We start from the raw sequence: 21,359 nt of genomic DNA on the forward strand, positions 1-21,359 counted from the left end.
ATTTTACTTATCTTACACCAATATTAGGAAGAACACACAAGAATGAAATTCAGAAAGCTTGATACATTATTTGAAAGGAAGATAGTGTTTCTGGGGTATCATCTGAGGTTTTGTTTGTTTGGGGTTTTGTTGTTGTTTTGAGACAGGGTCCATTATGTAGTGCTGGCAAGCCTGAAACTTCCCCTACCCTCTTACCTCTGGTTCCTTAGTATTGTGGTTATAGGAATGAGCCAAAGATTGGCTTTGGAATATTTTTAGATTCAAGACTATATCACTTGAGTACATAGTCTTCCTTTGCACAAGAGAGTGAGAAATTTATTCCATAATCACAGCTCATATCCAAATCTACATGCTTACATCGCATACAAAATGGCTCGATGATTGCAGGTAATCTCTGCACATCCCCACAAACACTTAAAATTGTCTCTAGATTACATATATTTAAACCAACATAAATGTTATACTCTCTTAGTAGGAAAAACCACAAGGAAAAGAGTGTGTGTGTTTGATATAGATGATGACACAAGCCATTCACTTACTACATAGCTGAGGCTGGCCTGGAACTCCTGATCCTATAGCTTCTACCTCTCAAGTCCCCAATACTGGTTTTTCTAGGGTGTGGCACCAGGCTCTATAATATGAATAGATTGTAAGAAAAAACTTCTTTAACCGTGGTTGGTTGACTCCAAGGATGGGAAACAGTGGATGAAGTTGCTAGGTTATGAAAATTGAGGGACTCGTGGTATTTTCTTATTCGGTTTCTAGTCTATCCTTCTGTGAGCAAGACTGGTTCTTGATCTCCAGCCCTGCCCTTGCACAGGGGAACCATAAGGTGGTGGGTGTTTAGATTTGAAAGAGATTTCTGACCCCTACTATCTTGCAATCCAATTCAGCTTCCTGTTTTCTCGGATTCTTATTTTGTTTTAGGAAAATCAAAATTAGAGTGCTAAAGAATTACTTCCAATATTCAGTTACATATGCAAATTCTCGAGCCACTGTAAGAATTTTTATTCAGGCGTTCCTTTAAAATAGGTTATTAGTTTACCTTGCCAACTCGAGGTTCTTAAAGATCGCAATGTCTATAAATCCCCTCAACAAGAATCACTTGAGGAAAGAATACTTTGCCCACAACAAAAATGGCTGCTCGTCGACGTCTCACGAATTTGCGTGCAACATCCGCCCTTCTCTCGTCACATGACCAGGAACCTACTTCCGCTACGGCTCCTGGAAGGGGCCAGTCCTGGCCGTTCTCGCGTCTGTCCCGGCCCGCCGCGGCCGCTCCGCCGCTTCTTTGCCCGGGCGCCTCGGTGCGCTCGGTCAACGGCCTCTGCGAGCGCTCGCCCGAGCGCCCCGGAGCCGGCGAGCGGCGGCCCTCTCTCCGGGGACTCTCCAGCAGGCCCAGGGTGAGTGCTCTACTCCCCCTAAGCAGGGCTCCGGGCCTAGCGCCGCGGCAGTGACACCCCCCCTCCGGGCTGGGCGGAGTGGCCCGGGCCTTGGCCGGTCCGCAGGGCCCTGCCCTGCAAATATTTGGGGCCGGCCTCTTCACCTTTTCTACCTCGGCACCTTGTTCTGTTGAACAAAAATCGAATTTTACTCACAGCGAAAAACACCTATGAGTTCGGGATTAGGAAACGGAAGGAAGCCTGTGAACTTGGATCTGGGCTTTTTCGGGCATCTCTTCCACGGGCCCAAGCACCTCGCAGTATGACCTTGAGTCTGTCGCATTTAAAAGCAACTCTTTGTTTTGTGTAAAATCCGTGTAACTGTAGAGAACTGCCTTTGGGAGGCCCGGGGCTGCCCATAGCATCGTTGCTCGTCGGTGGCATTGCGGGCTATCCCCTGCACCCCACCGTGACAAGCTGGATTCCAGGTCCCCCTATAGCCCCTGACCTCCATTTGCTAAAAACTTGTCATTGCAAAACAAACAAGCAAACAAAAAAAGGAACCAGCGTCCCAGTCCCACTAGCACAGGAGCAGGGCGCATTCTCTGTGAAAAGCATCGCTGTCTCCGAATTGGTGGCGCTCTCTAAATTCCAGAAGAATAAAGCTTGTGCCCCAGTAATGTAGGCCTCCCGCGGGGAGCAGGTGAATGGGAATGCCCTTTTTCCCTGGTGAGAAACATTTGCTCTCCCTCAGTCGCGTTAGCTACTAATGAGATTCCCCAAAGAAAACCTTTTGGGAAAGTAGGACGATTGAGCCCTATTTAGTATTTTGAGCATGCAATTAGATTGTTTGATGAGAGGTGGGTGGTGTGTGTGTGTGTGGGGGGGTGGTCTAAGTTTTGGTTTCGAGGACTTGTGAATTAAGAGCTTTTCAGTGGTGTTTCTGAGTGTATGCTTTTTTTACTACTGGGAGGAACTGTTTGCTCCCTTCCTGTCTGATAGGGCTGCCTCATTTTAGGTGTACAAGGTTTCTTCTGTTACTCTCCTTACTGTTCTGACATTTTTTGTTGTTAATAGATAGAGGATTGGGGTTCTGTTTATTAAGTTTTTGAGTTGTTTATAAAATTCTGGATATGAGTCCCCTGCCAGATCTCTACCCAACAAAGATCCTATAGAATCCCTCCACTCTTAACTTCTACAGAATTTTTTGTTTGTTTGTTTTATTTTATGTGATGCCATTTGCCAGTTCTTGCTGTTGTTTCCTGAACTTCTTGGAGCCCTTTGCAGAAAGTCCTTGCCGATGCCTAGCAGACTCAGAGTTCCATCATTTCTTACTGTTAAGCCTTTGATCCACTTTGACTTAATTTTTCCTAATAGTTTTGGATTTGTTACATATGGTTACATGCATACAGCGAGTTCATGGTTCTAAGGTAGTTATTAAATATTTTCTTAAAAATGGATTTGTGTTTTTAAAAACTCGAGCCAACTTAAGGAAGAAATTGAGTGTAATGGATGGGATCCTGACGAAATTGGAAAACATTGCCGGTGTTCGGGTGTGGCCTAGAAAGTGGATCTGTGGTGTCAGATAGGAGTCCGACGTAGATTTACCTCAGTTTATACAGCAAGCAGGTAATGACAGAAACTGTGGGGTTAAAACCTCAGCCCCAAATTCAGTTTATTTGTTACAAAAGAATACCCAAAGTATCATAGTTTACTGAGAAAGAAAAACAATTAGGTCCTCATCTGTTTTATTGAAACATAAAATCTAAAAACGGAGGCAATAGTATTAAGTCAATGTAGTCCTCATGTTGTGGTAACCAACTATAAAATTATTATCATTGCTAGTTCGTACCTGCAGTTTTGCTATTGTCATGAATTGTAATGTAAATATCAGAAAAGTTACCACTATGACAGTCACTCAACAACCATGGAGGTTGAGACCCTTGGATCGAGAACCACAGCCTTACATGGTGATTAGTCATAGAGGCCCTGCTCTAGGACATAACAGTCTGGTACATTTGAAGTTCTTTGTTTATTCTTTTGTTTCTTAGTGTAGATTGTATATCTCTGTGGCTTTTGTTTGAAGGTTTTCCAGCTAAGTTCCTAATAATGGTCTCATCTAGTTTCTCAGTCACTGTTGTTCTCCCTCAGGGATAAAGGTGACTCAATCTGGCACATGCGCATTGGAGCAGTAAGGAGTTAGTATGAAGCCCAGAAGCAGATAGTGCCAAGTAGCAAGCCTGCTGTTTCTCATTTGTAAGTAAGACTTGCCTTGTCTCTGCTTTCTCAGTCTGCAAGCCATCTCTGTGTGTGTGTGTGTGTGTGTGTGTGTGTGTGTGTGTGTGTGAGTTCCTTGAAAAGCAGACATTTGAGCAAAAAGAATAAAATAAGCTAGTTGACAGTCACAGTCCAACTAGGCTGAGTGCCCAGTCTCCGAGGAGCACCCTCTTACACTCTTAAGGCATAGAGTATGTTTCTGGCTTTAAAAAAAGAAGTGATGAAGAAATCTGGATTGCTTTCTCCCTAGTTTACAGAATAACTGATTACGACATTTATACTGTCTTCGGTGCTGTATTACTCTCAACTTATAATGTGCTTTTAATTTAGTATAATTTGGCCTCCTTTTCAGGAAACCATCACTTACACATCAAATTTTTAGGCAACCTCAAATTCGTTTACGTTTACACTTGTCTTTTCTTGGCAACTTTTATAGCCTATGGGGATATGGTTAGAGGGGTTTTCTGGTGGCCATCCTTCTCCCCATCTGATGTCACATTTGTTTATGTAATGGTGGAACTTTCATTTACCCTGATTGCAAAGTCATGAAATGGGGACTGTGCTTCAAACCGTCTTTCTGATTTATGAGGTGCCGCTTACGAGTGACTGCTGAAACATTTGAAATAAGGTTTCTCAAATGGAGCCATGTTAAGTAAATGATTACCTGTATTCATAGTTCTCTGATAAAATGGATTGTTGAAATACTGATTTTTATTCTTTCTTTTTTACAGCTGGAAAAGCAGTGTCCGTGTTGTTATGTACACCTCCAAAAACAGTTGAGATCTGTAGGGAAGTGTTGTGTAAAGTAAACACCACAGGGTAGCAGTGCCCATAGCTATTGTAGACGTGTATGCTCTGTTAAAATGAGTATGAAAACGGGCAGTGAGACATCACTAGGAAGGTCAGTGACTTCTTCTTCAGTTGAGCTGGTATTAGAGGTTTGACAGACAGTAGCTTATAGGCTGCTTGCCATACGACAACCATACTTTTTTATGCTTTTCTTAGCATTTTTTATTTGGGGGCAATCATTCTTTCAACTATATCTTCCTATACTCATGGATCCTTCTCCAATTTAGAAGCTCACTCTATGCATTTGTACTATTTTTCCCTCAAAGATATTTGATGCTTCTCAAAACTATGAGTATAAATATGAAATTAAATACGGGTTAAGAATATGAACGTTTAACCACTTGGAATTAGTGCAATTAAGGGCTAATTGATATAATCTGTGCATTTAGTATCCATTGGCTCATCAGGTTCATGTGCAGTAAGAAGTTTTGATTTGCATTGTGTGGTTTTGAAGGGGCTATCCTTTTTTGTTTTTGTTTTTGGTAAATTGAGCATTAGCCTTATTTACCTTATTTACCTTTGGAGTCTGGTTTTCATTGATGAAAGGCTTTATTTCATGCATGATGGCAGTTTCTGATTGCATTGCTATTAAGTCCAGGCAAGATTCTTCCACATGATTAGGATTTTTTATTTTGCAGTTTCACAGATTGAACCAGGGCTTTGTGCATGTTAGGCAAGAACTCTACCTCTGAACTGTGCTCTTAGTTTCCTGATTAGGAATTTTTAATTTTACTTCAGGCATTTTTTAATTATAAGGAGCATGCATATGTGCTTGCACACAGAATGTTTATGTGTGTGTGTTTGTATTGCATTTGTCTCATACTTAAGAAGTTTGCTCCTAATCGATATCTTCAGGGTTCGTTTTCAGATGATAAGTCAGAAGCTTTATGTTGAGAAATGTGTTTTGTTTGATCTTTTATTTTCCTTTTATTCACAAGTGATGAGAGGGTTCCTTTTGCTCTTTCTGCTGTAAGGTATTGTCTTCTGACATCGCTGCATAGAGAAGATTGACATCTTAACACTCAGTTATCCTGATCTTAACATTTTCCTTCTGTAGGGTGAGTGGGGCGGCATTTCCTTCTCCCACTGCTGCTGAGATGGCAGAAATTAGTCGAATTCAGTACGAAATGGAATACACTGAAGGTATTAGTCAGCGAATGAGGGTCCCGGAAAAATTAAAAGTAGCACCACCAAATGCTGACCTGGAACAAGGGTTCCAAGATGGAGTTCCAAATGCCAGTGTGATAATGCAAGTCCCAGAGAGGATCGTGGTTACAGGTATCTCACACTTGATTCAAAGTCTCCCAATAAACCTTTGTGTTATTTAATTTTATAAACATTTTAGGTTTTCCTAAATATTATTGAGAAAGATATTTTCACAAGTTTTAACTAGTGTCTGTAACCCCCACAGTCCAATACAGAATGTTGTTGTCACCTCAGAAGGCTTCCTGTAGCAGTTGGGATCTTCTGTCTGTACCTGGACACTGGATCTGTCTCTCCGAATCTCCTATAAGTGGAGCCCCACACTTGACTCTGCTTCAGCTTCTTTTGCTAAGAATAATTTTTCTTTATTTTTTTTCTCACCTGATGGGCTTTGAAGCTTGGATCATGTGCGTTCTTGGAAAATACAGCCCTCTCTGTATTTTTCGTTTATGAGTTGGGGTTTGAGTTTCCCACAGTGCCTTTGATTGCCCTGTAGAGCTTGCAGACTTGTGCCTGTCATCCTCCTGCTCTAGCCTTCTCAACTGCTCTGGATACAGGCCTGCCCCATCAAACCCAGTATAACTTTTCATTTTGTTTTCATGCTGGATGGAGACATAGTGCACTCGAGTGGCACTCAGGAGCCTCCTGCCTTAGCTCCTGAGTGCTACAGTTGCAGGCTGTGCTTGCTTGCTTGACTAGGTGATGATTTAAGATTATTTCACATTTTTGCAAGTATTATGTGTTCCTTCCAGCTAACTGCTATTAGGTAGTAATACACTGTACAGATACACTACCGTTGGTTTATCCATTCACCTAGAGGACATTTGGATTGTTTACTTTCTGAGATTCGTAGTTTGGCATGCATATGAATATTTGTGTATAAACTTTTAGGAGGACATACACCTTCATGTCTCTAGCAGTGAAACGGCTATATGATAAGTTATATTTAACTTTATCAGATGTTGACAGGTTATAAATGATGTGCAATGTTTATTTTCTGTCAGTGACATTTGAGAGTTTTAATTGCTTTATATCCATTTCCCTGGGAATTGATAGTTTTGAACTATGCTTGTGTTTTTCTGTTTAGTTATTTTTCTCTTACTATGATAAAATACCATGACCAGGCAACTTACAAAAGGAACGATTTATTTAGGCTTATGGCTCCAGAGGGACAAGAAGTCTCTCACTGTCATTGTGGGGAGGCATGGTGGCTGAAGTAGCAAGCTGAGAGTGCATGTCTTGAACTGCAAGCCCAAAGCAGAGAGGCAGAGAGAACAAGAACAAGAGCACTGGGACTGGAATAAGGCTTTTTATCATAAAGTCACCTACTCCATACGTCCATCTCCAACACCACTGCATCCAGAACTTCCCGAATAGTGTCTTCAACTGGGGAACAAGTGTTCAAGTGACCAAGACTACAGGAGACATTTGTCATCCGAACCATCACATTTTGAAGCATCTATTCAAATGTTTTGCCAATTTGAAATGTTCAGTGTTATGAGAATTTTTTATAGACTTAGAGACAGGTTGCTTGCATTGTTTTGGACACACACATATGATAGTTTCTGGACCATGGTATTAAATAATTGTGAAATACCAAATGTCAGAAAGAAACTATTGCTGTCAGTAGTTTGTAACACAAATCTGACAGGATTAAAAACACCATTGTGAAATCCCCTGCACCCTTTGTTTCTTTCCTTTTCCTAGGAAATAATGAAGACATTTCCTTTTCAAGACCAGCAGATCTTGACCTTATCCAGTCCACTCCCTTTAAACCTCTGGCGCTGAAAACACCTCCACGTGTGCTCACACTGAGTGAGAGACCGCTAGATTTCCTGGATTTAGAAAGACCACCTCCAACTCCTCAAAGCGAAGAGGTAAGGAGAGTTACCAATGGCTTGTATTTGAAAGTTAAAGAGTTCAGCAATGAAGCATACATTAGTCTTAGGTGATGGAAGCTTTCCAAATGGCAATATTGGTGTTAGCTGATTTCAGTTACCCAGAGAAGGTCTTATGGGTGTGTGTGTGGGTGTGTGTGTGGGTGTGTGTGTGTGTGTGTGTTTTCCTCATAACAGTTATGTGGTGGGAAAGTGAAAATCTTGGAGCAAGTATTGCAACCATTCATACTGGTGAATGAGACTGGCAACATTCATAGACGTGAATGGAAAACAGTGTGACTGTCAGACCTGCAGTGCTGCAGACAGGACCTCAACATTTCTGTTTTGTTCTCTGTAGTGCTGAAGATTGAACCAGCACTTGAACATCTGGGAAAATGCTTATTGCTATGTTCTTGGGAAAGGAAATTTTGTACTAGGAAATAATGAATGTGTCTTCCTATTATAAAATCATCTAGCAAACAAAGCTGAGAAAACTGTTTTCTGCTGACACTGCCCATTCCTGCTGTTTGGTCACAGGTTCCCACTGAGTTGGTGACACTGATGTCCCTGTTGATGTAAATTGGTGGTAAAGTAGATGTAAAAGGCATCAACAGTGGGATTAAAGTCTTGAGAGTGCCACTGATCTGAGACCAGTATTGAAGTCTCTGAAAACAGTATGCAGACTTGCATTTATCAAAACTGGCACTCTCTGTCTGCTTTGGTTTTTACATGTAGTCCTTTCCAAAGGTAGTAGGCATGTAAGTCAGGTTAGTGCAATTCCTAGTAGTGTCATGCCGGTTTTTTTTTTTTTTTTAAAGTTTAGTTTCTCCTTACATAATTGGAGTGATGTATTCATAGGTGCCAATATGAAAATGCTGAATATTTGCCTATAGAAAAACCACTATATTTGAGTGTTAATTATGGTTAAAAATTGTCAAGTAACTTGTACATTATTTTTTAACTTGCCAACCATTTTTTGAGATTCTGTATGAGAAACACTGCAAGAAAAAATAAATCATACCCTGCCTGGTGGAAGTTTTCCATCTGCGTAGTCTCAGAAGGACAATGGGATGAGGTGATGAGACGACATTGATGCACACAGGAAGAGAACAGTGGACTCTTTCCATCTGTGTGCTTGCTAACTTTATAGTAGCGAGCCACTGATTAGAGTCTTCTGACAGGAGGGAACTTCAACTGAAAAATGCCTTCAGAACCTTCTTAAGATTGAGCCACAGGCAAGCCTGTCGGGCATTTTCTTAATGATCGATGGGGAGGGCCCAGCCCATTGTGGGTGAGGCCACCCCTGGAATGGTGGTCCTGGGTTCTATAAAATCCAGGCTGAGTAAGCTGTAGTGAGCAGGCCAGTAAGCAGCACCCTGCATGGCCTCTGCATCAGCTCCTGCCTCCAGGCTCCTGCCCTGCCTTCCTTTAGTGATGAGCTGTGGTGTGGAAGCATGAACTGAACAAACTCTTTCCTCTGCAACTTTCTTTTGCTCATGGTGTTTCATTACAGCAATAGTGGCCCTAACCAACATAAAATCATGGCTTGTAATTCTCTGTACCGGAATTAATAAAGAGCTGGAATTAATAAGCCACATGAACAGGGCCTGAAACTTTGTACCTGAGTCATGGCCGTTCTCAGGGTTCTTAGAGTAGATTTGGCGTGTGGCTGAGGAGGCAGAAGCTCTAACATGGATGCTACATCTGAAAAGGTAGATGTTACTTCCCTGGCAGCTCAGGCCGGTGTAAGCTCTTTCAGAAGATGTGAAGAGAAAGCTACAAAAAAAAGAGTTAGAGAGTTTGTCTATACAATTTTATACCTCAAAAAATATGATGGAGCTAGAGATCAAGCTATCTGTCAAGCAGCTGTATGCTTTGTAAAGATTAGCTACAACTGCCAAAAGCTTTTTGGAAACTTCACTGAAGTACAAAGAGAGACCAGACCCTATAGGACAGGTTGTAATAGCTTTTGCCCAAATTAGCTATCCCTACCTCAGAGAAGAGTACTATAATGTCACCCATTTGTAAAATAAACCAGAAAAGCACTGAACCCCATATGTAGCCAGAAGTGCCAGGTGATCCAGAAGGAGCAATGTCAGTTGGCCTGTGTAAGCCATGTCCCAATTTTGGAAGACAAGAAAAGAACTAATGTTTTTAGAAAGGGAACCAGCTTAAACCTAAGTGGTCAAGTGGCATCCACAGGTGACAAGTTCTACGTCAGCCTTGTGCAGATGTATAGCCAGAGAACTCAAGGACTAGGAGAGACTGTATCCAGCTAAAGCAGACATAGACACATAAAAGGTAGTGGCCCTGGAGGCTGAAGATAGCACAGAATGTCTATCAGAAGCTATGGATGTCTGTCAGAAAGGTAACCTAGCAAGCAGTCGTTATCAATATCCATGGTATAATTGATAAAACCATTCTGAGAATGAGAAGCAGAAGACCATAGCTGACCTGAAATATATATTTACAAGCCTCTCTAGTATACCCCTGAACTGACTGATGATGAAGACTCCCAGGTACTCCGTAAATGCTCCAGTATGTCCTGTAGTGGCTTAAATAAAAATCAGAAAACTCATGGATATGAGTTTCTCTCCATAGAAAGAGGAACTGGAAGTGCAGGAGCAGAAAGGAGGATTTTAAAGAACAGTCTTTGTGGTTTTTATATGTGTATATACTGTACACATATAAACATGGATGACACATTGGTGTACACTCACATTCATTGTTTAACTACCATTCATGCCCTTGTCCTAGAGTTTCTCTTGCCATAATAAAACACCATGACCAAAACTAACTTGGGAGTCAGGACTTTTTCATTCACAATCCCATATAACAGTCCATCATCGAAGAGATCAGATCAGGACTTGCCAGGAGCAGATACAAAGACCATGGACTGTGTGCTGATGGCTGATTTGCTGTCTAAGCCTCACTTAACCTGCTTCCTTGTAGTATCCAGGACCAGCAGCCCAGAGTTGGCACTGCCCACAGTGACCATCGGTCAAGAAAATGCACAATAGGGCAGTCTGGTTGGGGGATTTTCTCAATTGAGGTTTCCTCTTCCAAAAAAGCTCCAGCATGTGTCAAGTTGTCATAAGACTAGGCAACATACCCTTCTTGTCATAGGCAGCCGTGACACATTGTTCATGTTTCTATCCCGTAGCCTTAATCATTGTCTCAGCTGTTCTCTCTACTGTTGGTACTCTGAGTTTTGGAAATTGATCGTGTTTGGAATGGGGAGGATATCCACTCCAATCTCCATGCTATCACCTACATTTCCCCTTTGCTCCAGTCCAAGACCCAGCAAAAGCAAGAATTATGCCTGGAGTGGGTAATATACACCTATAACTTTAGCATTTCACAGACTGAAGCAGGAAGATCACAAATTCCAGGCCAGCTTGGGCTATATTATCTTAAAACAAACAAAAACCCTTAAAAAAGAGTATGGGGTGAATGTTAAGATATGTAGATACAGATATATAGATATACACACACAGAAATTTGGTTGTCAATCTTTTGTCATTTATTGTTAACTGTATTGTCTGTTTTTTTTTAACTGTATGACTGCTACGTCACTTGTACAAACCATTGCTCTTTTAAAATAGTAAATTACCATTTTAAAAAAATTAGAGATTTAAAGTAGTGATGAACTTAGTTCAAGTCTACAGAACAGTGAACAGAGGTATAAAAGGGCTTTTTGTTGTTTGCAAATAATCACATATAACTCGGAGCTTAAATCCGCTGTAGGGACTATTAGTGTATGTGTGCGTCTTCTGTCCAGTGCTGTGTGCTGTGTAACTAGACACAAAACAACTTGTGGCCCAGCCTCCTGGAAGTAGCCTGGAGCTAAGGAACTTTTCCTTTCCATGCTGCCATGTGCAAAAGCTATTCCACTTTAAAGAAAGCAGCCATGACTGCTGCCGCAGGCAGGCAGGCAGGCAGGCAGGCAGGTACCAGTCACATCCTTATCCACCTACTCAGCAGTACTCGCTCTGTATAAATAAAATGGACTTGATCCTGGGGTGTTACATTTTCTTATTCTTGGGTTAACTTTAAAAGGGTCTTGCAGGAGGCCCCAGACTGACCTCTGTGTTATCAGACAGACTCCCCTCAGTGTTGCTTTAACACCCAGTCCTTCCTTGCTGTTTACTTGTTCCCTGATTGTGTGTACTATGTAGTCAGACCTTGAATGGCTATGTCTGTACTAAATAGGTACAGATGTTTTTCTTGTCATCATTCCCTAAACGGTAAGGTGTCGTACCTATATACACACCTTGTACATCCTTATATACCATTAGTATATATCGTAAGTATGGAGATGTAGGGAAGGATAAATAAAATATTATACCATTTTGCATAAGGAACTCAATGAACATCCTATAATTAACTGTGTCCTGGGAAAAGTTTTCTATAGACTCAGGGAGAGAGAGGACAGTTTTACCAAAACCAAGATTGGTGCTTACTTGAAAGAAACTAGAATAGTTTTTATTTAGAAGTAAGCAGACACTCCTGTTTATGAGCATTATAATGAGTATGGACCTGTGGCTGGGGAGAGGCTTCCTTAGTAAAGAGCTTGCTGTATACGCAGGAGCACCTGGGTTTGAGCCACAGGACCCAGGGCTGATCTCCACACACATACATGCGCGCGCGCACGGACATACATGCGTGCGCGCACACACAGTTGGGGGGAGAAAAATTAACAAGGCTTCAAGTCTTACCTGTCTATATTGAGTAGGCTTTGCTTCTGGGTTTGCTTATCTTAGCTCCTTATAGTTTTGTGAGTAGCCTTGAACAGGGACTTTTGTGGTTTTTATGCAAAATAGCTTCTGAGCTATTTAATCCTGTTCTTTCCCTTTGCTTGCACCTTAACAGATCCGAGCAGTTGGCAGGCTAAAAAGAGAACGCTCTATGAGTGAAAATGCTGTTCGCCAGAATGGACAGTTGGTCAGAAACGATTCCATGTGAGTAGAACCGTGGCATTGTATCATTATAGATTTTCTTCTGTATCTTGTCTGTACATAGCTTTTCTAAATCACTCTCATAGTTGTTAAAATTCATTTTACAGTGATGGAAATCACTTTGTACTTGTACTTTCTATAATCATAAAACTTGGTGATTTCGTTCATTGTGAGACTTTTTCTGTGTCTCTCTTCTATGTGTCTGGCACTTTTATGTAAAGTGAATATTCTTTCTCATTCACTTTTGGACAGTTTTCATGAATTCATTGGAAACGCGTTATGATGTCAAACATGTTAGCTTCTCTGGGAACTCAAAACATCAGGAGATGACAGTCTCCTTTTGAGAACTTACAAAGTAACAAGAACACAGGACAATTATCATTCTTGCAGGGTACCATAATTCAGTTGTAGTTTAGACCTGGCCTAGGGTACAGTGGTACAGAATGGGCTCTTAGGGCAGCAGGGTGTGAATACTCAGAGGTGAATGAAAGAAGCCTACTGATGAGCACATTCACTGGCATCTGTAACCAATCAGTGAGGTTCTATCTCAAATGGAAAGTTTTGCTTGCTTTGTTCAAACTCTGTTCTCTTATGTTGGGTGCAAGGGAAAACTGTGAGGGCTTTGACCATGCGGAGAGTCTCTCACAGTAGCTGCAGTCATTCTGAACGATTACATAGGAAGAAATTGGGTTAACATGAATAGCTGTCTCCTACATGAAAGACTGTCTGAAAGGCTCAACCATTATTAACCTGATTTTTTTTTTTAATGATTGAATGTATGTTTTCCTGAGGTTTCTAGATGCCAGATGTCAACAGACCCATGAAACTTGATTTTCTAAAACTGTTTCCAGACATACAAACAGTAAAAAGACTCCACAGTGTAGTCTTATGGCTAATGTGGGTAAAAAAAACAACAACAGCTCTAATTCAATATTTTCTACTTGTAATGTGTAGTTTGTAGGGCAGCAGAATCTTCTAATAGGCTTTCCTGCTATTTAAGTTGTGACTTGCTGTTTAGGCCCATAATTGACCTTCTATATCATTAAAGTGAAAGCATGGTTACTTCAGTATTGTATCACCTTTCCACAAAGTACATAGTATTGATGACTGAGTTTGGATGGAGGTAACGGAAAAGGCTGTGTAAGTTCTTAACATCAGAGGTTGATAGACACATGGTTTTCTTTTTTTCTTTAAATTGCCTTCCTGGTGTTTGCTAGATGTCTAATAAGAAAGATCTTAATATTAATGAAGGCTTGCCCATTCTTCTCCTACCATTGTTAATTTTATAATTAAATTTCTATTTAAAGCTTTCTGACTTCTAGATTGATTGTGGACCGTCATACATGAACTGTTGTCTGCCTCCACTCTAGCTTCTTCTACAGCTCAAGAAGAGAAGTGCAAATGAGCAGGGCCACGGGCCTTGTTTTCTTAATTACTTTAAAGAGACAATGAGGTTGATTGTTGTCGCCTGTTGGCACCAAAATGAATTGTGACAGTAGAATCGTGTAGCATTTTAGTTGTTATAAAAAAAAGCTGAATATGTAAAAGAAGCATAATTATTATTTAAGGTGGCACAGATCAGATTCTGCCCCAAGAAATAAAATTTCAAGGTTCCAGTCATCGATTTCTGCACCGGAGTACACGTAAGATTTTATCTGCTCTACTTTTCCCAAGTAGGGTTGCTTTAATTCTGCAGGCTTCTGTTAATACTAACCCATGTTACCGTGTGTAACTGACACATAATACCCTAACTCTCTGCTCCAGTTCTTTTCAGGACTTCTCACACTGTCAGTATATATATACTCTATTAAATGGGGCTGGTGGAGCGCCTGAGCAGGTCTTCTATGGTTTGGGATATAGATGAGAGGAAATTGAAACAATTTCTGCACACAAAGACCGAATCCTTTTTCCTTTTCTGTATTTTGGTTTGGTTGGCCCCTGAGTTCTCTGCAGACTACACTTAGCAAGGGTCAGCAATCTAGATCTTGTTTTTACATTCAGCATTTTTTCTTACTTAATTTTAATCCAGAGAAAAATAGTGTTAAGTGCAGCTTGTCATCAAAATTGGTTTTGTTTTATTTTGTTTCCCTGTAGAAAATTATGTTTGGAGCCATCTTCTGAGATCACTAAACCCGTGTTTTCTATCAATATGACAAACAGGGTGTGAAAATGACTGCCTACTCCTGACAGTGGGACACTTTGGTATGAAGTGTAAAAATTGAAGCAGCATATGCAAGCCTCTAGGGTCAGCACACAACCTGCACAGAACATGCACTCTGTCTTGCTCTGGTCCATTCTGTGCTGCTAGGACTCACTGACCTGCCGCAGCGATAGGACAGCAGGTTCCAGGTGCCTAATGGTTAGGGCCCCAGAGAGGCCAGGTGTGCTGAGCACACATTTAATCCAGCAGATGGAGGGGAGGAGAGCTCTTGAAGGCCAACCTTGCTATGTACAGCTAGTTTCAGGTTAGCCAGGATTGTATACTGAGACATTGTCCACGGGGAAAATTGGAATAAATACACGAATGTCCCAGAGAAATGAAGAGTTTGCTTTTCAACAAAAATGGTTCTTGGCTTTTTGTTTTGTTTGCTGCCTTTTCAGAGGCTAGTTCTCAGCAAAGGCTTTCAGCTCACAGTTTGAGAACCATCATTCCTACGAAAGCCTGGGGAGAGAGCTCTCTTACTTTGAACTTTTCTCTTAATAGCTTGTGCCAGTCACTGATTTTCATTGAATTCTGACTTTGCTGACTTTGAGTAGCCACTGTTTACTTAACCCTTATGTGGAGTCTGAGCATGAGGCAGAACTGTTACTAATGAAATGCCATGGTAAGAAATTGTTAAACTATTTAAAAACTAAACTTGACATTTTGCTGTTTATAACAGTTTTCACTGTTTATAACAGTGCCTTTTTATTAAGTTATGTATTAAGACCATCTCCAATTAAACAATAGCCTTCAGTGCCTTGTATTATGTTTTTATATTTTACAATAGTTAACTTGTCAAAATTAAACAATAGAAACTTTGGTATGGTAATGAATAGACAGAGGTTAAAAACCCAGAACCTCTCTCTCCCTCCACTGTTAACTCCATCTGAAGACTTGACTTCTGTTAGAGTGCTTACATTGTTTTTCTTTGTTGTTTTTTTTCTTTTCAATGAAATTTATTGATTAAAATGTGTATAGGAGTACCTAAAGTTGCTAAATTATTTTCCTAATTTAGATAAAATTACTAAATTGTTGTCTCTATTTAAGATAATTTTGTCACCTTGCAGTATAATCAGTTTATAGGTAACCCCTCCTGTTCTGTTTTTGCTGTGTCTAGAGGACTGCTATGTAAATGAGAAAAAACTTAAATTTCTTACCAGTCTTTGAAACTTGAATTTTTTTCTTTGATCAAATATCTTTAAGAGATTGATACTGATGACTTGACGTCATGATCTGGGGGCTATAGCTCGATAGACGATGGACTTGGCTTGGCATATTTAGTCCCCTGGGTTTTACCCCTGGTGCTGGGGGAAATTCTTTTAAGGTGTTTTGTTTTGTAGGACTTAAAGTCATTCTCTAATGTTGTACATAAATATTTCTATTAAGTTAAGGGTTTATGGCAGAGTCAACATTTCATATGATCATAAAATCTTAGAATTTGAAAAGATACATAGATTTTTTTAATTTTAAATTTATTTTTATTGATTGATTTTCCTGATATGCATTAAAATTAATCATTAGGAATATAATGAGTACTTGTAGATTATTTTAGAATCCAACCTTACGTTCATTCCATCTTGAGCATTCTTTGCCGTTTATCTGAAACTAGTTTATGTTTATTTTAGAAGATGGCCGCTTCATTTCCTGTGTGTATTTTGAGATTCTTTCTCCTCCTTTCTGTTTTGCTTTTTCTTTCCCTCCCTCCTTCCATTCCTTCCACCTGCTCACCTCAGGCGTGCTGAGTAAGTACTTTCCAGGGTCCTCAGCCTACTATTGGAATTTAAATAATAAATAACTTTTTTCTATTTTAATGGACAAAAATCCATTAAACTTTAGTATAAATTTGGAATTTATCCATTGTTGCTTTAAGATTCAAAATACTAAAAATGAATAATTGCTCATTCTACAGCTAGGTTACTTGTTAATATGATACTCAAAAACGCTCATTGTGAACCCCAAAATCAAAGAAACAGTACTAATTTAAAACTTGCTTAATGAAATCTATCCAGTTTTGCTGATAGCTTTAATAAAAAGTGTATTTTTCCCAAACCTGTAACATTGGAATTTCCTTCCTCCTTTATTGCAGTTTTGGTCTGTCTTTCCATCTTTGTCAACCTGTCTGTCCCCTTGTTTCAGCCCCAAAAGGGAAGGGCGACTTGACTACAGGTTTCTCCCCTGTGAGCTTCACCTCACCCCCTTGTCCCACTCCCCAGTATCTCCAGAATGCTAGTGAATAGTGACCCAGAACTGAAGTTTACAATCCTGTCCCTGGTGACATATCACAAGCATGAGGTCAGCCTGGCTTCTCACACACAGATGCTTCAGGTCTCTGCTCTTCTGTCTAAAGGATATGCAAATGCATGCCCCACACATGGACTGCACTCCAGCCACTAACACTTCACTGTTTGCTGTGACTGCCCCTTGCCCCCCAGCTATTTTATTTAGGGTGTTTATTACAGAATTCGCCAAGTCCTATGGATCAGATTATACACTAACTTTTTTATATATGTATGTATACATTTTTTTATGTATGTGTGATTATACATTGACGTGTGTGCATATTGTGTATGGAAATATATATATTCCAGAGGATTGTCGGTCTCTAAACACTGTTTGTCTTGACATCTTGAAGCTCTGTTTTAGAATTTCTGTATGTGCCAAGATTTGGCTTAGATTTTTCTCTTCTACATAGTCTTTGGAAAGCACAGTTTTTATATTTATTGTACCTTTCTCTTTAGATCATGAAGACACTAAAAGTTATTCATAAAGTTAGAGATTTTGCTTCATTTTTTTTTAAACTGAGGCTATTAGGTGACAATAACTATCTTTTCAAAAAATTCCTACTTTTTAAAATTTCAGTTTCCAGACTAGTATGTGTTAGGGGGAAGATCACGTAGAAGACTTTTCATATGTACAGCTACTCTTCAAGGTTCTGCTTTTTTCTTTTGAATATTTTACACAGAAAGTAAGCTAGTCTAGCCATGGTGGTCCATGCCTGCTGAAGCAGAGGCAGGTAGATCTCTGAGTTTGAGGCCAGCCAGGGTTACATAATAAGACTCTGTCTCAAAAGCAAAACAAAAATCAAAAACTATTAGCCTCGTGCTTGCTCCTTAGAACAATTGAACCGTCATCTCAGAGTCATGGTCTTCTTTCTGTAGTAAGGAAACATCTCATGTCCTTGTGCCAGTTAATGTCTCAGGCTTCAATATTGAACAACTCTCTAAAGATACCAACTGTGCAAACTGTACAAATAGCCTTATCTAATGTGGTCAGTGCACCAAAAGAACTTGTGATCTTAGCTCTTACGTGAAGGAATAATCAATTATTGTCACTCAGACGCTAAGAAGTAGGTACTCATCTGCCATCATGATAGCTTAAGTGCCCTTGTCTTTCTTCACTGTATTCTCAGACCTGGGAAGTTTCATGGTTCAGAAATTAAGCTAATTAAATTAAACATTCAAAATGTAACGACAGTTTTCTGAGATTTTAGTTTATCATTTAATTCATTTCCCATAAACTTGCCTTGTTGTCTTTGTGAAGTATTTGAAATGGTGTCTTGATGAAAGCATGCTGGATTCGTGTGTTTAGATGTTAGTATTTCAGTAACCCACTGAATTCAGTATCCCACTGTGTCACCCATAAGTCATGTGATTCTTAGGCGTTTGCTTTACTGAATTGCCATGTATGTATAACACTGACTAAACAATGCCTCCTCTCTCCATACCAAGCCCTGAGCACACTCGCTGCTGGATTCTTTTCCTCTGAGTTGTTCCTTCTGCTCAGATTGATACTTAGAATTTCAAACCTACAAGTGTTATATATAGCTGCTTTTGAAGAACAGAATTTTCTAACGTCTTCTGTTTGACTGTTTCTTGGGCTAGATTAAGGGTGGGAACTGTGGGCAGGAAAAGAGATGACAGACTGCTCTGCTGAAGTGTCATGGAAATCTGACTTGAGTGTTTTTCTCTTCCTTTGCTGTGCTTATGCGAACAGTGTGACACCATCACCGCCACAGGCTCGGGTCTGTCCTCCCCATATGCTACCTGAAGATGGAGCTAGTCTCTCCTCTGCCCGTGGCATTTTGTCGCTTATCCAGTCTTCTACTCGTAGGGCTTACCAGCAGATCTTGGATGTGCTGGATGAAAACCGCAGGTGATTGACTGGTCAGCAGTGGCCTTGCCACGTTGTTGCTTATGTTTTGGCTCCTTATTTAGTGGACTGTGGTGTTGTCTTTTTTCTTTGCTCCTTTTAGTCTCTTTCTAAGATGCAATGGTTTGAAATGGCTTGCTTGCTTTCTTTTAATTTGAAATTATTGTCCAAAATTCACATTTCACAGGGTTATAGCTTCCTTTCAGTTGTGGGAGACACTTAGTCTGTACATAGGAGGTGTAAGTACATAGGAGATTTAACAGCCTTTCAAAGGTTTTGCTGACCGATTCTAAGTGCTTGCCTCCACATGGAAACATGTTAAAGGGGCTGCTGGACTGAGTGTGGCATCCAGAACTAAAGCATAGTACTTGTCTTCAGTCTTAATTTAATTACCTAGACTAGCGGTAGGTAAAGCCAGTAAAGCAGGCAGGAAATGTTGCAGTTGCTCCCAATACACTTCCCCGTCCACTGTGGAATCTAGGTCCGTGTGAGAAGTTCTGTGTTCTATTACCATTTTTGGATAATGCTGGTATTTTTCAGTATATTCATAGATAATGCCTCACTATTGAACATCTTTAAATAGTTTCGTTAGAATTACACTTCAGCTTGTTTAAACAAGCACTTTTTTTCCAGTCACTTAAATACTTTTGTTCTTTGCTTTATTACCTTACAGTGTTTTAAAAAGACAGAGTCCCTGAGCTTTGTTGAAATCATGTGGGGAAGTCAAATAAGCTTCACTCCAGCTCTATACATTGGTCTAGTGGCTTTGAAAGTCAGGGGTTAAAGTTTTGTTTTCTTCTTATTTAACTGTTAGTGTTCTCATTTTTCAAGAAATCCCAATAAATTCAGGGTTTTTTGTTTTTTTTTTTTCCTTATTTGACGGTTAGTGTTCTCATTTTTTAAGAAATCCCAATAAATTCAGGGTTTTTTTTTTTCTTATTAGACTGTTAGTGTTTTCATTTTTCAAGAAATCCCAGTAAATTCAGCTTTAATTTCTTAATTTGCTGCATCTCTGGCTCACTCTGAACAAATTTGTTCTTGTGCCGTTAGTCCTGGCACACACAGCTCTTCACCTGCACCACAAGTGTCTGCACTACTCATGTTGTTGAATCCAGGGCCTTTTCTGTCTCTCTAGGTGAACATAACGGTGTATATTTGGGCCATTGAACATCACACAATAGTGAAAAAGGCTTTGAGGCCCATGGATCAAAGGGGAATATTAAGAACTGGACATGTTTATGTGTGTATGCATGCATAGATAGACTTTTATAGTTGTGGTTTGTTTCTTTTCCTCCAAGGGCTTAGAGTCCCTTTTTTTTTTTTTTTTTTTGCTCTCTGAGGCTTCACGAACTCTGGCTGTTTGAAAGCAATAAGCAGGAGCAGGGTTCAGAAGAGACAGTGCAGGCGTAGGGAATCTCCAGATTCATTCTTGACTCCTCCACTAAACAGCTACCTGCATGTTAGCCTCAAGCATATAAACTGTGTCTTTTCTGGGCCTCCTTTTCCTCATCTGTTAAGAAGATGAGAAGGACATTATGCTTGGCTGATTAGATTTTTGAGAAAAGCCTTCTGCCCTTCACTGTTATTTCAGACGTGAGCTGCTGTTTCAGATGGTTTCTTGGTATAGTTGGAAATCCTTGGAGGTAATAAGCGGAAAGCACCTGGCCCTAGGAGTGAAAATTGATAAAGACTGTTTCCACCTTTCTCTTTCAGACAGTTTTCCCCCACCAGATATCTTCTTTAACTTTTTTGTTATGGTCACTCCTTAGGAGAGGTCATGTCCGATGCTATTATAGTGAAAACACTTAAAGGAAAACACAGTGTCTCCGTGCTCTGTAGGTGAAGTGATGGCTGGATGACAGACACAGTCCTCAGTTACTGTCCTGCCTCCTGCCAGCACACCCACAGCTCAGATACAGTGATATGGAAGTGGCAGAAGTGTAGGTTTGAGGGTTTTTCCCCTGTATGGTGGGAAAAAATGTCTAAAGTTCAAGCATTCAAATTCCAAAAGCTTACCAGTGTAAAATTTGTATGCCTTTACAATTAAAACCTTTTGGAACACTAGGTAGGTTTTTTTTTTTAATTTTTACATTATAGTATCTTAATGACTTTGAATTTATCATATTAACCCAAATAAATTTTCTGAAATCGAAGAAAGAGCTCAGTGTGGTGGTTCACACCTTGCGCCCAACACTTGGGAATCTGAGACAGGAGACTTGCTTTGAGCTGAAGGCCAACCTGGAGGATAGAGTAAAACTTTGAATCACTTTCATTACTGAAAGAGTTTGCTTTTGGTTTCATGTTTTGTTTTAATTGTACAAAGTTTTATCAGAATTTTAAAATTCAAATCAGTTTTTGATTTTACTATGGAGAAGTTTGGCCTGAATTTTCAGAGAAGCTGGAATGTGAAATTTGGATAATATTCTTGCATGAGTATAAACTAAGACTGCTCTACGGTCCT

General features: G+C 40.0%; 1 protein-coding gene across 29 annotated transcripts in view; it reads left to right on the forward strand.

Moving 5' to 3' along the window:
• The first annotated feature begins 1,207 nt into the window (after positions 1-1,207).
• Positions 1,208-21,359, forward strand: part of Mff (mitochondrial fission factor) — a 28,241-nt gene continuing 8,089 nt past the window's right edge. For 3 of the 29 annotated variants that reach the window (XM_006245195.3, XM_006245197.4, XM_063267011.1), the window contains exons 1-6: positions 1,220-1,403; positions 5,566-5,786; positions 7,419-7,588; positions 12,461-12,549; positions 14,115-14,189; positions 18,743-18,901. In XM_006245195.3, the coding sequence (XP_006245257.2) occupies positions 5,606-5,786; positions 7,419-7,588; positions 12,461-12,549; positions 14,115-14,189; positions 18,743-18,901 (674 nt within the window). In that variant the 5' untranslated portion in view covers positions 1,220-1,403; positions 5,566-5,605. Of the gene's footprint in view, positions 1,404-3,533; positions 3,639-4,390; positions 4,561-5,565; positions 5,787-7,418; positions 7,589-12,460; positions 12,550-14,114; positions 14,190-18,742; positions 18,902-21,359 lie in introns of all 29 variants that reach the window. The other 26 variants (XM_039083388.2, XM_039083389.2, XM_039083392.2 and 23 more) reach the window with 16 other exon arrangements.

This window comes from Rattus norvegicus, chromosome 9, assembly GCF_036323735.1.
Source record: "Rattus norvegicus strain BN/NHsdMcwi chromosome 9, GRCr8, whole genome shotgun sequence".
Taxonomy (NCBI): domain Eukaryota; kingdom Metazoa; phylum Chordata; class Mammalia; order Rodentia; family Muridae; genus Rattus; species Rattus norvegicus.